This window comes from Echinococcus granulosus (assembly GCF_000524195.1).
Source record: "Echinococcus granulosus chromosome Unknown EG_S00029, whole genome shotgun sequence".
NCBI lineage: Eukaryota > Metazoa > Platyhelminthes > Cestoda > Cyclophyllidea > Taeniidae > Echinococcus > Echinococcus granulosus.
Window position 1 is genome coordinate 770,596 of NW_020170409.1, and position 17,075 is coordinate 787,670.

Sequence of the window (17,075 nt, forward strand, 5' to 3'; positions counted from 1 at the left end):
GGTCTAGTTACAAAATCACGCATGGGCGCTACAGTTTCCAAATCTAACTACCGAATTTAGTGAAGATAAACACTCCTCCAAAGTTTATCAAATTTCTGATTTTCCGTGCTTCTCACCAAATAATATTCTCATAAAATAGGTTCATTTTTGTTCGTTTTGCTTAAACTACGTGCCAATTGGCGAATTTTGGTAGGTAAAGTCTTCTATCTTTTTATGTGGGTCCATGGAGGTCTTTGTGATGCAACTTAGTCGATACCACATTTGTCAAACTTCTGTCCTCTGTAGATATATCAACAGCCTTGCTTCTTGTTCTTTTGTTAACAGTCCATGTTGCCGTCTAGCTTTGGTACCGCCCTGTTTGGATGAGTTTTTATTTGGAAGGCGCTGGTTTTAAGACGTTTGAAATTGGCTCTGCGCCCTTAATTGCATCAGTTTTGCGCATTTTCTTGCGCAGACCATTTACCGGGACTATGATCAGTCTTACTCATGGTTTGTCGTGCTTTCTACTTGCTTTCTAAAGTAGGCTATGTATTATACGCCTTATTTTTGCACAGCTTTGTGCGTTCCGTGACGATGGACAAGTGGAAGACGATTGAGTTGGAGAAGATGAAAGTAGGTGGCAATAAGAACGCTCGTCTCTTCTTTGAATCTCAATCGGACTATCGATCAAGCTGGTCACTCAGTGAGAAGTATAATAGCAGAGCTGCCGCCCTCCTCCGTGATAAAGTAGGCGAAGATTGCCTTCCTTCACGCTTCTTTCTTGGACATATTGTAAAACTCACAACACAATAATTATTACAGGTTTCAACAGAAGCGGAGGGACGTGCATGGAGTGAAGAGACTTCTCCTGCTAGAAAATACCACTCGCCTCTTGGGATGAATCGCAGTGTCACCACTACCAGTCTGCCCTCCACCCAACCCCGAACCATTGCTGGCTCATCCACTCTGTCTACAGCTCATTCCGACCTCGAGTCTTGGTTGAATGAGCCCGAGCAGAAGGCCAGGACAGAGGATTTTTTTAATCGCATGGTGACCGAAAACGCCAGCAGACCAAGGTGAGTTAGAAGGTTATTTTCCAATTACTTATGCTCTACTTGGTTAAAATATAATTGTTGTCGCACATTTCATCCATTGGGTGGTAGAGATCATTCGAATGAACTTCCCTCATGGGTATTTTTCACCATCTTTTGAAATTGTGCAAGATTCTTGAAGGCCTCTATTTGGAATCTACATTTTCTCATTCCTAATCACTTGTTTGAGCAATAAGTTCCTGAACTTACTGCTTCTCCCTCGACAACTTTCCTTTTAAAAATTACTAGAGGTTGATTTATCTAGACCATTGCAATTCGAGCGGAATAGTTTAATTAAATGTCCCGGTTTGTTGGTTTTATGCTTTAAGAAATTACATAGCAACAGTGTACTTTTGAAATCAGCATGTTATTGCTTCAAAGGACATTTGAATGGCTGAATAGAGTGCTATTGCCGGAATCTGCAATCTCTGGCATCATACTACTGCCACTGTACTTTTGGTTTCTGTTTTAGTTCCCCCAAAAGGCTCTTATTGAACTAAAAGTGGACCACATACTTGCCTCCTTTTCCTCCGCCATTGTTTCACATTTTAACGCCTCTCTTACTATGCGCGTTTAAGAAACAATGTCTGTTACATTAGGAAGATAGTTCGATTTTATCCACTTTAAGTTGTGGAAAGCCATGAAAATGTTGAAAATGTTCACAGCATACTTTTATAAACCATTTTTTCTTATTTTGATTGACTTGCTAATATCTTTCCCTTACCAGGGCTCAGTCAGGCGTTAAATTACGTCAAGACGTCGTACTTAATTTATGCCTATTTTTTGCTTGCTCCTTTTCACCCTTCCATTATCTCGTTGTACCTATGTCTTTCCTCTGCGACGTTCAATTAACCCAGATAAACCCACCCCTCCTCTCTACTTTACATGGTGAAGAGGGGTTTTTATTCCTTTGAATCGAGACTACTTGTATGGTACCCTGCTTTACTTAAATTGTACATTAGTTTGGATTCTGTTGTGGGTCTCTGGGGAAGGTTATCCAAAATAAGTAAAATTTTTTTTTATCAAAGTACTGTTTTAATTGAATAACAAACACACTGCATTATGCCTTACTAACCACTACTTTGTTAATGCATTGACCGATTTGGGTTCTTGTTCACAGTGGGATAATAGATGTGCCCAATGACGTTTTTTTATCTCCGTAAAATGAGGAATTAGACTAAACCACTTCTACCACGTTGACTTTGAAAATAAGAAATGATTTGGTTTTATTTGCCTAGATGCGATTATTCACATTCTCAATTAATTGCTGCTCGTCATTCTTTTAGTATTTTGATGTGCTTTTGAGTCACTGATGAGTGCTATTCTATCTGAGCAAGGCTTATTTGCCCAGTAATTTCACGTGATGGCGCAGACTTCTGCTTTCGATGACCTCCAGGCAACGCCCTTTTGCAAACAATGGATATCTCGGCATCGATGTATTATGTATGGGGATTTCCTAATTTCCCTTCAGGTTTTTATAAATAGAACAACACCACGAGTCAGTCATGACGGATGAGGTGCTACTTATGGCATCCTGTGGTGATTCAATTTGGACTTTGTTTCCTTGTCCCTTATCCTTCTCTCAGTCCTTTTTAGTGTCCTCATCAATAAAAATTGTAGCATCTAGGTGTATCACACTCTCAATGAAAAGTACAGCTGTACTTTGCACATAAATCTCTGAAGTTCCATTAGCCTCATTGATATTTGCTTGATACACTTGCTATTATGGCTTCAGAGGAAAATTGACCACGGCCATTGAAATGGTTTATTTTTTGTTATTATAGCCTCAATCGCCATTAGTGTTCCGAATGATTCAATCTAAAAAATGTATTCGTTCCACGTTTATTTTATTGTTTTGAGCTGATTTGAGTTGTTTTGGTAGTCTACCACAAGTTGATAAGGAATAGACGTCGTGAACACTAAACGAAATTCTGGTGCATTGTTGCCAAAAGGTGCGTTTCCTTAACAGAGGAAATAAATGTAGAAGTCGTTAGTGATACCATTTGATGAACTTTCGAGTGTGCTTCCTCTGTCTTTTAACACTCTTCGCTCGATTGGTGCTCCAGAGGCATCATTTCTCTTTAGTGGGTGGTGACAACCCTTTTCCAAAAGCAATGATTTCAAGACTTTCTGTTCTGCTTTTTGCAGAGCTGAGAGTGTTTGGAAATTTACACTGGCTTTCGTGACTGTGACCAACCCGGGGGTGCTGTTTTTATTTTAAAGCCAAAAATCGGAGTTCTCGAATAATTTAGTTTTTCAAAATCACCCGCTGAAATTATACCGTGGTCTTCCTTCCACCGATGCATTATTCAGTGGAAAAGGAAGTCGACTGATGAGTTAAACATGAAATCGCGGGGTATAAATTTATTATATTCTTAAAATTTAATCTTCATTCAAATTTGTTTATATGAATCGCAGTTGCTTTCAATTTTTTCATTCTGGATTTATTATAGGACTGTCTACCACTTCGCATTTATCTATTTTCTCTGGTAAAGTCGATCGCATTGGGGAGGAGTACTTTTCCCTATTCGTTCCCGGTATTCGCTATCTTAAAAAACTGGGTGCTTAACCATGACTTAGTGATTTAAAGTGAGGTCTACGTATTATTTTATTTGCCACTGTCCGCCGATAGATATGATGGCGGAACACGCGAATACCAGTAGCATTTTCTCTCTAGCAATGCTGTGGATTCGCCTCAATGTCAATAATTAAAAGGCCTCGTTTTTAATTGCAAGCTCGGTGTGAATTCAAGCTTACTTTAAAGCCAAAAGGAGATTGAATTTATCAAATGTGATGTTTCTCTTTTTTCCATTGATGAATTTCCACTTTATGTTAATGTTACTCGATTGTAACGTCATCTGAAATGCGTTTCCTTCTTCGTCGTCCACTCAATTGCATTTCACTTTTTTCCTGGATTTAGATGTTATTGATGTCATGTCGTTTCATTGTGATTTCATCTGACAGAAAGTCCATAATGGCACATAGTGGTGCCAGTAATTCAAGGATTCGGGCATCTTGTTCTCCAAGGGGCAAAGCGATTGCTGAAAATGGCCTATGTGGTGCTTCGCGAGATTATTTTCTTTGCTGTGTAGGGGGAAATAGCATCAGAGAAAGTGTTGCTTTTGTCTAATTTCTTAGTTTAAATTGGATTTTCAATTTTTAGATGCCTGAGTGATGCATGAAATAGCAGCCGTTGTCCAAGCCAGTAAATGAAATCCGTTTTAGCGATCGTAATAGATTGGCTGTTCGACTTCCTGCACTGTGTGAGAAATTGGCTTTTCAAATGAGTACCTTTGTCTTTCTGCTAGACTTCATAGGATGCCTCATAGCCTATTGCTTGTTAGTACTAAAGATGAACATGCTCACAGCGGGTTATCTTCTGTAGGATATTTGTTTTCACTAACAATTTTTTTTACCATATTTGCCTCCCATCTACCGAAGATCTTCAAATTTTCGCTATGATAGGCCAATTTTTGATAGCGAATTTACACGCAACCGGCCTTTTGACCCTCCCCCAGTTTCTTAGACGTCAATCTAGCGTGCGCATTTCCCTGAACCTAAGATTTACTGATCGGGTCATCGACCATTTAACACACATTCCTTACTCTTCAGTTTCAGCTAATCAATTTTAGGGCCGTTTCCTCATTTTTCATGGCTTTGGTTGTAGTCAGCTGGACTTTTTTAATGTCAAAACGGCAGGTACTCATCAATGCCCATGAAGGAAAACTTTGGTCCAATTACTGAGTGCTCGGGTTGTTAAAGATACTTTGATCTAGTATAATTACTGTCAGCGATACGAATTATACGACAAAATGCCCCTTCTTTGGCGGAATCCGTGTATGCTTTTTAAACTTACCTTCCCTCTGCCAAATAATGATAGCTAGATAACGCGTTCGGGCACTGGAAATCCTAACTTCTACTTCCAGTGCTTCTGAGAAAATGGGAGATCGTGGGAAATAATTAAAATTTCTCCGTATTTGTCAATGTCCCGGGTATCTTCAAAGCAAATTCCGTTCTTATAAGTTAATGCAACCTTTTCATATTGTTTGGTGCAAAATTTTTAAGCGGCAATTTACATCATAATGATAACTGCTTCAGCAGACGATCTGTCCTCATGTATGGGCTTGTACTGAAGACTACTTTTTATCCAGCTACAGCTGCCGCTGAAAGGTCTTGCGTCAGACAAGTTCCACAACTTCCGCAATGTGAAATTTCACCGGATTATCTGTGATTGTACTTTTTCTAGGGGGTGTAAACAACCCTGGAGAAGTGTTCTCTTGCAAAGTTTCAGAAATTTTTATCCAAAAAAGTAAATTCCCTCATTTCCTGCTTCGTTCTGAAACCCACAGGATTAGCCAGTAACGCGAGGGGATGTGCTTTATGCGTACCACTGCACATCTCACCCTCGCTATGGCATGAATGCGTGAGGGGTGGAACCTCCCATGGGTGCTCCAGGGCCATCAGTAATCCAAGATTCCGGTCACCTGCATATCCGGATGCGCACAAATTGTACGCCGGTTGTCCCGGCGTCTTACCATCTCGGGCCTCCTTGTTGGGAATGCAATTGTGTCCGTGCTTTTGTATGGATAATGGGTCAAAACACTTTAAAGGGAAATTTGCCTTTACTGTGGAAGTTAATAAGGAAATTTTGACCACTTAGCCATGTCCCCTATTGATGTGCGGCCACTTGTTTTGTTAAACACGAAAGTTAGAAGCGGATCAGATTATTTTCTTCGTGTAGCTTTGGTCCTCTTTTTGCGATAAATGCGCAGCTCCCAATGTTTCAAATCACCACAAAGACCATTAATTTCGTGACAGATGTTATCACGTGCTTTGCTAATTTCAGTAAAATCATGTTCCTTGAAATTGTCTTATTGCGTCTGGGTGTTTAGACATTGCTTTCTTGTAAGCCATTTTTGTCGTAATTCAGAATTCGTGCCTGAGGTTTTAAAAGTCCTCCATCTTTTCTTTTTATGCTGCTCTCGAAATTGGACTAGACCTTTCTAGAAACACCAGAATAAGTTTAAAACTCAACGGATGAGTCTTTTCACAGTTTTTTTTAAGTTATTTTTTTTTCTGATACTCCTTGAATCGGCCATTTGTGGAGTGCTCACTTCTCCTCTGTTTGTTTTCAGAACAGCTACTTAAGAACTGGTGGTGTAATCAAAATTCTCTGAAATTGTACTTTTCGACGTCACCTTGAACACATTTATAATTTAACTTTTTTAGTGGCCCTCCACCCAGCCAGGGCGGTCGATACGAGGGATTTGGCAACACTCCGATCTCACATAAACCCGAGCCTCAGTCCTCTGCGTACGACGATGCCATGAAAGTTCTCATGGACGTGAGTACCTCATTTTGCTCTGGGTCAAAAGAGCACTAGTCAGGTGCTTTTTATGCATGCAATTTGAGTATTTTTGTGTTACTATAGGTCCATTGTCTGTAAACCTTAGCTTACGTAGTGTAGTAGCCTTCTTCAGTACCATGGCTGTATCTTTTTTGATGCTAGAAATGTATATCCTGCTCTTTCAATATTCCCCTCCGGCTCTAATTGTACAAGATTGCCCATAGACACAGGCACTGCCTTTCGTTGTCACCACTGATATCACCTTCACTGCATTACCCCTATAACATTGTTGATAGGGTGTGGTTACTGGTAGTGGGGTGAGGGAAGCAGAGTACTTCTTGTGTGTAATTATGCTTCTTTGGGGTGCAATTAGTCGAAATTCCCGTGATTGATATGAGATCTTCATACCTTTCTTTCTTGTCGACTGAGTGGATAGGCTGGTAAGTAGGTAGATGGGTGGGTTGGCTACTTGATAGCTTCTCTTCTCATCACCCAGTAATAGTGACTATCTCAAAACAAGCACACATACCCTCACGTCATTCTGAGGCCTCACTTTAGCCTTAAGCGGGGTGGATTTTTACAAATGTCGCTTGGAGTTTGTTGAAAAAGCAATTTTCCCCTTTGGGTAAAACCTGTGGTTTGATATCTAAAAATGAACGAACTGTGCCATTCTTAGAGAAGGGGGAAAGGAGGAAAAGATCTGTTACCTTTGTTAAGGAGTGGGAGGTACGTTCACCAAGTTCGCCTGCTCTCTGGGTACTTATTAAAGGGCATGAAGTAATCGGGTCTAGATGTGTTTGCATAGCAAATTTGTGCCTACATACATACAGTGGAGCAGTGGTGGAAGAATAGGCAGTTAAAATTGTTTTGAATTCATTGTTGAAAACTGCCTATTCTTTCCGCATTTATTTTATGCCATGGTAATGAGACGTTCTCAAGCTTTATTAATGTAATGCAATGAAAAAGGTTTTGGTTGCCTTATTGGTGAGTTTTGTTTTAATGTATTCTCTATCATTTTCATAACCAGTGCAACAAAAGCGTAAAGTGCAGCCTGTAATTGTGGTTACACTAAATTGTGTTTCAAGCCGATTGGTCAAGTTGATGATGCTAAAGTAGATGCAGAATGCTTTTGATTTGAGGATAAATACACCTTTTAGTTTATAACCCGTATAACAGTAACTGGAATAAAGAAACATCGGATTCTCCTTCGAAATTTTGACAGCAAATGAGTTATTCTCTGCTTCATTTGCCGTTGAAGTCTTCCAACATAAAGCGTAAAAATTGATTGGTTCCTTGTTACAGTCCAATTTTCCGGCCAAGTAGTGATGTCTTATCTGGACATCATTGACCAAATATGTAATGTACGACATTGCTAATGGTATTACTAGTTATATTCATTTGTATGTTGAATCCCATTTAGTTTTCTGTTGTCTCCCTGTAAACAGCAAGAGAAGAGGTAAATCAGTAAAGTGTCGCACATGCTCATAGCGAATTTAGCGTTGAGTTTTCTACCGTCCCACTGGTCGCAAGCTAATTGGATAATTTTGCTTGTCACTTCATCGTTAAATTGGAAAAACTATTTCCTCTTGACAGATAATTTGATGGTAAACAGATGCGGCTAACTAATTAATATTGCGCTGGTGGGTTTTTCTTTCACAAATCTCTTCCACCTATTTTCGCACAGTTGAAGATATGCTTCCTCAAATTTTAACTGTGCCTTTTATTTGTGAAGCTATCATTAGGATGTTTTTAAGTCTTCCAGACCAGTGATTGTGATAAAGAGCGTTGCTCAAACAGGAATTCTACCAAGAAGGAAAGGCAAAGGAACTTTTTTGCACAAAGGACAGTTGGATAAGTACTCCAAAACTTTGTGCTTGTATAGAGGGCGTTTAAGTCAAATATAAGTTTTTAATTTTACGCCTATAAAAAGAAATGCCGCCATTTTGATACACCCCTAATCAAGATGACAAACAACAGTGGTCGTGCGTGTGTAGAGGCGTGCATGCAACAATGCGTGGTAATGAAGTCTCTTGTGAATAAAGACATAAAATTGAATTCATGGGCACATACTCCCATTTGTAGAAGATTGCTTGATACCGAGACAACTTCCCGCACCGGTGACAAAGCGATTAGGCTGTCCTATGGCGGTTCAGATGTAATGACAAATCCCCCTTTCACAACCCCCCACCCCACGATATTAGCTAAACTCTGGGATATGTGGATACAGGGACCAAGAAATTATGTGGAGCAGCAAATGTAGTTCCCTTTCTTTGGAACTGTTGATTCATGTCCTATAGAAGCTTAAGTGTTCCTTGATTGTCTTGCCTGGATTGATTGTTGCTTTTCCGTTTATTCATCGTGCGTTGACTAGACGACTGATGATGCCTTCACATAGATGTTATCCAAATACACAATTGTTGATCTCGTCTATTTGTCTGTTTAACATCTATCCACATGTGTCCATCCATTCACGTATCCATTCATCTTACCTAATCCCCCTATCTCTAGACTGCGTGAGTTTGGACCCAATGTTTTATTTTCTGCGCATTGCCGCAGTTCTTACATAAACGCATACCCGACATATTTTCTGCCTGATATATGGGCACCTTTTAGATTGAAAGGTACCTTAGACCTCAGCAATACCTTAGCAAATACTATGATCTAAACAGTATATGATGACAAATTTTGGGGCATTCTTGGACTTCCTACATCACGGCCTATAATATGGTCTGGTAGATCAGTGCAAAGCTCAAGATGAGAATGGTAAATTGTGCAGTCGACAATAAAGGGATTGGGAAGTTAACCGTTAGGAGATTATATGCCATTTTATGGTTCAAATTGGATGGCGCCAAGGAAAGGGTGGTAAGTAATGTGTGAAGTATCGTACAGTAGTTAGAAAATTTGACCAACCCATGAAGTTAGCAAATAGCTAATAGTGTGTCATAGGCACTTGTGCAACAACACAACAACTCGAAGTAATTAGTGGTTTGACTTCGGGTAGTGTATCATGCTAAATGTTTATCTTCTACTTCGAACTCCAAAACGGTTGCATTGTCTGATTCCTCTTTGAAGACATCATAAGACTTGTGAGCTTTGGTGTGCCTTTATTATGCACCCACCGACGTTTTGATGTGCCAATAAAGTAAACCACATGGGACAGAACTCCATGTCACCGTGATAGTGATCAAACCTAAAGGACTGAAGGGGCTCGCATAGTCAAATGAAATCTAGTCTAATTTGGCTTTACGACTAGGTCCGAGTTATTAAAATACAGATTAAGCGGATAACTTTGTCATTATTTTGGTTTAACACATTGCTCCTGTGACAACACATTTCCCAATTAAATACTTGGGTACGCCTCAGTGGCGCGTGATTACTTTTACTTTTGCAATTTTTTCATGGAACCCATAATGGATTGAAAAAACAATTGAATCCATTATGCAGCGCGTTTCGTCCATTCCATAACTGAGAGGGACAATAGTTACCTGAATCTTTCCCATAACACATTTTTCCTTTTCTCAAGGTGGGGGAGGTTAACGCGAGTCCCTTAATTGACCTACAGAGGGTAGGGCACTTGCCTAACTTCCCGTTATATGCCTTTGAGAGAATCAATGGCCTCACGGGTTAGTCCACCTACGAATACCTCATGGAGCGCCTTTGTCCCTCTCCTTGCAGGGCTGGTCCAGCTTCAGCATGTTCGCCTCGGCAGCCGTGAAGAAGACCAACGAGCTTGCCGCTACGGCCACTGAGAAGACTAAACAGTTGGGGCAAAGCGTCCAATCAAAGGTGGGCTCATTGTCCCATTTTGGTATCATTTTCTTGTAATTTGCACTTACCCTTCGCACGTGATTCGTAGGTATACCTGAGTGAGGTGGTATAGAAGCTAATCAATCAAAAATTTACTCGAATCTATATGCCTTGCTCTTATAGTTTACTTAGTTTTGCATGATATCCGTGTTGTCAAGCCTGCTCCATTATTTGAAAACGAATTTTTGTATTTGCGGACTTGTTGCTTTTGCCTTAATAAAAGACCTTTTTTTACCTTCAGACTTCCGAATTCCACTTTTCACGTGCTTACTTGACGCGTACTTTATCAGGAATTCTCCTCTAGGGAAAGTAGACTTTCTAAAATGACTAAATGATGGGATTGAAGTCAATTTACACCTACCTACACTGTTTCAAACCTTTACCTTATGGCTGAAGAGTAGCCTTTCGATGCCGCGAACGTATTTTTCGAACGAAAGGCTTATTTTTTATCCACGTTTATTTCACCTTGGAAGTCTCGATTTCACACTTCCTGTGATCATATTAAGCGCATTTCCTAACCATTAACTATTTACGTAAGATCGGCTAAGATGTACACTGCATCCAGTCTTGTAAGTTCTTCCCCACAGCGATTGAATCGAATTATTCGTGTTTCCATCTGTACTTGTTCCTCATGTTGCTGTTGTGCCCTCTGTCGTCCCTTCATCCATTCTCTTTCAGATTAAAGAGGGCCGCCTGATAGACACCATCTCGGATGGCGTGTCAAATCTCTCAAGCAAGGTGACAGGCCTTTCACCACCATCGTATTTTTTCTTGGCTTCGTTTGGTGCTCTCTAAATGCAGTGACCTCTCTGTGCATTTTTTAAAATCTTTTGTAACTTACTTCATCGCTGTAATTTATTCCTGCTCTCCGTTCTTCTAGATGCAGAGCTACCTGCAGACCCCGAGCGATGCTACGCGGCCATCTGCGGGCTCTCACCAGCGTTCGTTTCAGCAACAGCCTCAGTCCTTTGACGATTCCCCCACTACCGGTGTACCCTCGAATGCCAATTACGGTTCTCTCGCTGCGTAAGCCATCCTTTCTTTCCCTTTCGTCGAACCCAACGAAACTGGGACTCTTGAGTTTTCATAGGCTATGAACCGATAATTTCAAAGAGTAGGAACTGCAATTACTTCTCTACACAGTTTCTTTGTTCATGTACCCATATATCCCAGTGTTTAGCTGATATCTGAGGAGCTCGGGAAAGGAGGATGTCACTACGTCTGAACCATTATAGGACAGTTTAATTCACCACGCGTTTTTGCACGCACACCAATACACACGCACTACTACTGTTGCTTGTCATCTTGATTAAGGGTGTATTGACACGACGGCATTTCTTGTCAATAGATGCAACGGTAAAAGTTGCAGATTGTCTTTAACGGCACTTGTAAATGTGGGCTTTCTATGTTACTCCCATTTAGCGTTCTACCACCACAACGCTCTTATACCTATATTATTTTTCCGGTTTAGAAAGTGTTGTTTACGTCAGTTTCCTAGAACCACGTTTGGGAATCATGTTGATGCATAATTGTTGAAGTAAGTTAATAATTTTCTTTTAGAGGTCTCAAACTGGGTGGGCGACGTGAGGTCTTTTTTTTCGTTTTGCATTTCCGTTCGAGGCGGTTGAAATGAGCTTGTGCTGCTGATTTATAAAAAAGCACAGACGGTATTATGGGAAGTATTTTTTGCGGAGGTTGCCGAATTTTGTCTTGCATTTCAAAAAGTAACACATTGTACGGTACACTCTTCATAGTGTATAATCGCAAGAACGAGTTTCCAGAGCATGTTTTAAGGATTTGAACAATTCGCAGAATTCGATTGAGCTGTTCGGTCATTAACAATAATATTTGCTGAACGCGTTATATCAAAGCGCCAATAACTCGGCCTTTTCATATCTTCGCAAGGTTAAAATACTTGTTACAATCTTTGAAATTTATTCAATGATCCCTTGTCTCCCATCCTTCTAGCAACACCGTTTTTATTCATAAAAGTTATGTGATCCCATGTTGACAATATCTAAATGGCTATTTCTGAAGGTATATATGAACATTGAAATTTTGAAACAGGGATCAATGATCCCTACTAATACATACATTTAAAAATGAATTTTCTGCTAGGAGTCTCTGGAAAAAAATGCGCTGATCCGCCTATACTACTAGACGCGAGCAGTTACCAATACCAGGGTCAGTATTTTTGCGCTATTAATGGGATGAGATAGGTCTAAATGAAGGATGACATATCCTACGAGGTCCGCTTACCAGGTACTGGTTTCGTTAGTCATCGACAGAAACAGTACTGGTATAGTTTGGGTATTGTATTTGTGAAGGGACTCCTCTCCCCTCCTCTCATGCAGAATAGCTTTTTTGGTCAGATCGAGGGGTCTATTAAGCTGGAACTGCTATCCTTGTTTTAAAGACCGGTGCATTGTAATGTGTTTTAAGAGAGAGGACCTTCAATTAAAGTCATCACTACCCTTTTTAACAAAAGTTAGCAGACCTTTCACTTTTACTTTACTTTCTGATCCTTCTTTATTTGGTAGTTTTATTCGCTTTTTCCCCGATATTCTCGCATTTTTTCATAATAACAGCCAACTGAGACCTACCTGACTACCTATGGCTGTTGTGATTCTTTGAGAAGAGGGCAGCCTGGCAGGCTTCTCACTTTTCTTCTTGGTTTTATGTTCGTAGGAAACCTAAGGCAAATAAGTGGATCACGCAATTTGTTTTCGCAATCCCCCATTAGCACTGCAGTCGCATCTCTGACAACTCCTCTCCCCCAAATGTGGGCTCATTTTTGCTGGAAAATGTGTTGTCTGTTTGAACAATGACATTGTCTCCGAATCAAATGCCTGAAATTGGCCGCTCTCATTGGTAGCAGGCCAGGCAATTAAAAATGATGGTCTTTTGCCTCGGAAATTATCCGTTATGCTAGTAGGTTGACTTTTTTGGAGATATCTAGATTAAGGAGTTTTATATTCACATGTAACGAATAAATTGAGCCCAGAGATACGGGATTGCGCTTTGATCTGCAAATCGGTTGCCGTAGCAGCGATTTTACCTACACATGCACACGCACATACATTCACTCACCCACTCGCCCACTCATTTACAACCTTTGATGTTCTATGGTCGGTAAAATCGGCACATCCTTGGTCATTCTCATGGACATGCATAATTGGGGTACTCGTGTAACATACTTCTGCAAATACTTATTTAAATGTTCTCGAATCATTTGTTGCTTCGCTTGTGGATAGTGGGGTGCACTCTGTGTAAAAATGTTTTTTTTCATTCGTTCAATTTAGCTTGTTTTAATCCCCAGTGTTTTCAGGCCACGCACTTGATACTCATTTACAAACGAATTTCTTGTCTTTTATAAGAGATTGATCTAGATTGTGATGTTTGCAAATGATTTGTTGAGCTATTTTTTTATGACCCTCTTAAAATAAACCTGACCTCTTCCACAATATCTGGCAGCCAGAAACATTTTTGCCTCTTTCTTCTCTCCAGCTGGCATTATTAGAACTTCTTTTAAGCATAAATCGCATGACGATATCTATCAAAGAGCGTAAAATGAAGGGGCCGACAAAATCACCATGCTCTATCATCGTTTGTATGCAATTGGAAGTTCTCAGGTTAGCAATCATTTAAAACAGTCAATACTTTTGTTCTACGAGAACTTGATTTATTAATGCCTAACCAATTTTGTATCTATTTTAAGAGAGAAACTTGTTTTGCATTTGACAACAGTCCTAAAATGTTCCAGCTTTATCTCGTTGGCGGAAAATCTACCATTTGGAAAGGAAAGCATTTTATTTATAGCATGAACCATCTAAATGTTGACCAACTTCGGCTCGCTGTTGAAAGTGTAAACCCAAGTTAGATGACGCCTTGCAACTTTTGGATATAAGTACCCATTCCTATTCCGCCCTTCCAATTTGCGTGACAGAAAAGTAAAAAAACGCGAGAAACGTTTGCTTAAAACATTCCCATTCTGACTGGTTTCTTGTTTTCTGCCTATTCCTGCACGTCACTATTTGCCGCAACTTCGATGCACCCATGAGGGGTTTGCCTCGTTTTGCGACAGCGCTTTTCGGTACACAGCATTCACTTGCCTATGCAAGAAAACATTCTTTTTACAGGGAAAAGGCCGCGAAACATCTACTACAAGTATTGAGCACCCCCCTTCCCTACTAACAAAACAATTTTTAATCCCTACTACTGTTGCATTCCTGTGGCTTCACCCAGCCACTTAGAGTGGGGCAACCTGGCAACAACATTCAATATTCAAGCTCTCCTTGCCTGCTTCTAACAGTTGTCAACGTTTTGCCGTGGCGCCTTTTTTTCTTTGAATACGCTTTCACCTGAAGTGTTAGCGCTATTGAAGTAGCTTTACTTTGGCTTTTATTGCCTCTTGGGCAGATAAATTTAGTCAGTTACTGCAAGGCATTTAAACTGGTTCAGAATCTCACACATGGGAAGAAATACTGCCGAAGGAGCGTATTCCACAACACAGATGGTGCCATGTCGTTTTCGAGCCATTTGGTAGTAGGGGCGCGGATGTAACAGAGGATCGTGTAGAAAAGTAAAAGGAGTTTTTTTTCTTACTGCAGTTTTTTTCTCTCCTTTCCGCCTTTTTTATAGGCCCCAAAGTCGTTATTACTGTCAATTTCTGTCTTTACTGACTAACATGCGAGCATGAACCTGACGGCTGGCCAGCGGGAATTATGGAACTGGGCCTGGGGCTTAGTCAAGCTTACTTATGGTGACTGCTTTATCGTGAGCTTAGAGTGACTATTTGGGCCCTCAAAGTGGCGCCAACGAAACTTTTACCGAGCAGGAGGAAAGGTGCGAGAGGCGGTTTTTTAGGGTGTTTACAAAAAAACTACGAAAGTGAAAACCTTTCAAGTTTTTAACGAGAACCTTTTTCTGAGGTCGGAGGTATCACCAACACTCATGATCTGATTTGAACCTACGTCGCATGGCCCTCGCTGCTTTTGTGACTAACCCACTTTTTCAAGAAGGGCCATTCAAGGTTTCATTGCCATGAAAGCGATAATTGTATGCGTGGTTTTTTTGACACAAATGGCAATCCAGACGATTTTATCGCCACTTGTTGGGTCTGCATTAATCATTACTGTTTAGATGAGATGGAGAGGGAACGTGAGTTGATTCTTATGAAATTGAGTGTTGTTTTTTATGGCGCTTGAGAAAACCGCGTGATTGGAATACATCTGGAGGTTATTCTTTTTAGTTTGTTGAAACACTTCAGTAAATCTACCAGGGCAAGCCATAGTTGTACAGTTTCTTTTCATTTTCCACACGTGGTGAAGCATTCTGTGTCTGTGCGAGTTAGTGGTGTTGATTTTTTTGGTCTGAACTCCTAATTAGCAGACGGCGTCGTAGTAACATTGGCAGCCAGGTTTTATGTCTGTCGCACATCCTTTGTGTCGTAAAATCCTTACCTGGTGTGATTGATTAATAATTTATAACATCAGGGCGCCTTTTATATCTTTTCATAGTGATTTGGGTCGAAACGTGAAGAGTTTCGATGAGAACATCAACGATGCTGATGGATGGGGAGGTGACTTCTCTAGAGATAACTGCACTCGTACAGAGGGTATGTTTATGTCACCTCATTTCTTGACTGATGGCTATTCCGTTGCGCAATGTTCTTATGGCTTCAAATTTATTCCTTTTTCCTGATTTCAGAGACTAAGCAGTCAACGCCAAAGGAGGAGTCAAACGATTGGTGGAACTCGGACTGGGATGCCGATGACGCCGGACGTGGGTGGAGCAATCTGAGTAGAAATGTCGGAGGCAATAGCACTTCAGCTTCAATGGCGAATCGGAACATCTCTGAGACCACCAGCCATCGTAGCAAATCCAGCAAATTAGACTAACTGTTTATCTTCCTATTAACCTCCTAAGCGTGATATCCTGACTTCCCTCCCTCTTCGTGACACTTTCCTTTCTATCTCTTTTTCAATTTCCTCTCCCGACAATTTGCTCCCAGCTGTTCTATAGATCAGTAAATTACTTCGATACTATTCATGTCGTGTTGACTATTTTGAGGCGTGGAGTTGTTTGTTTCGGGTATATTTTTATCGTTCCCTAGTACAAAAATCATCCTCTTTACGGCTGATCGTTTCTATCAGATTTTGTAGGGTAAAACCGCAAGCCAACTACGGTGGTTTATACATTTGATGTTCACATCACGGGTACCAGTACGTATACTAGCGGGGTTAACAGGGCACACTTATGAGAGTGACTGCAATCTCAATGTTGTAAAGGTTGCACTGCATCGCCCTCGCAAGGTCAAAGCGCAATTAAGGGAGCTAATTTCTCTATCGGGTGGTTTTGATTAAATGTTTGCGCGCTCCTTAGCCTAATGTGCCCAGGTCTAGGTTCTGTTCGCCTTTTCGGGCGATTAATTGAGGTGTTTGGGATTGTCTGGTGGACCGGTTGCGGGGTATTCAATAATTTATTGCTTGCTCTATGGATTGCGTGAGCTTCGAGGATTACCTGTAGGTGTACAAACGTAGATGTCTTTTCAGAGTTCTCTTATAGATTTGAGGAAAAAAGATCCTAATTTATCTTCCTCCCCAATTTGAATCTTTCGAGCCAATTAGCAAAGACACCCGGCCCTCTGAATGGCATTTATTTTGAGGCTCTGTGAAGTTAAAATTGCTTGATTTTATAATATGCATAAAGCAGACTGGCTCTTTCTCAGTGGTCCCTCAATGAGGGGTGGACCGAGAAAAGGTAATAGTTTCGTTCTGTACGTGTGCTAAAGTCCAATTGTATGGTGACATCGAAAATACGTTTTGCCTGTCCACATTTAATTGTCAAAA

General features: G+C 40.6%; 1 protein-coding gene across 1 annotated transcript in view; it reads left to right on the forward strand. All coding sequences in view use genetic code 11, as the record gives it.

Moving 5' to 3' along the window:
• The window catches only part of EGR_04605 (ADP-ribosylation factor GTPase-activating protein), a gene marked incomplete at both ends in the record, with an annotated part of 17,095 nt that extends 971 nt beyond the window's left edge, over window positions 1-16,124 (forward strand). The window contains 8 exons of the mRNA XM_024493854.1: window positions 555-726; window positions 802-1,055; window positions 6,300-6,414; window positions 10,093-10,203; window positions 10,903-10,962; window positions 11,105-11,250; window positions 15,744-15,841; window positions 15,934-16,124. Of these exons, the coding sequence (XP_024351782.1) occupies window positions 555-726; window positions 802-1,055; window positions 6,300-6,414; window positions 10,093-10,203; window positions 10,903-10,962; window positions 11,105-11,250; window positions 15,744-15,841; window positions 15,934-16,124 (1,147 nt within the window). The remainder of the gene's footprint in view (window positions 1-554; window positions 727-801; window positions 1,056-6,299; window positions 6,415-10,092; window positions 10,204-10,902; window positions 10,963-11,104; window positions 11,251-15,743; window positions 15,842-15,933) is intronic.
• Between the last annotated feature and the right edge of the window lie 951 nt (window positions 16,125-17,075).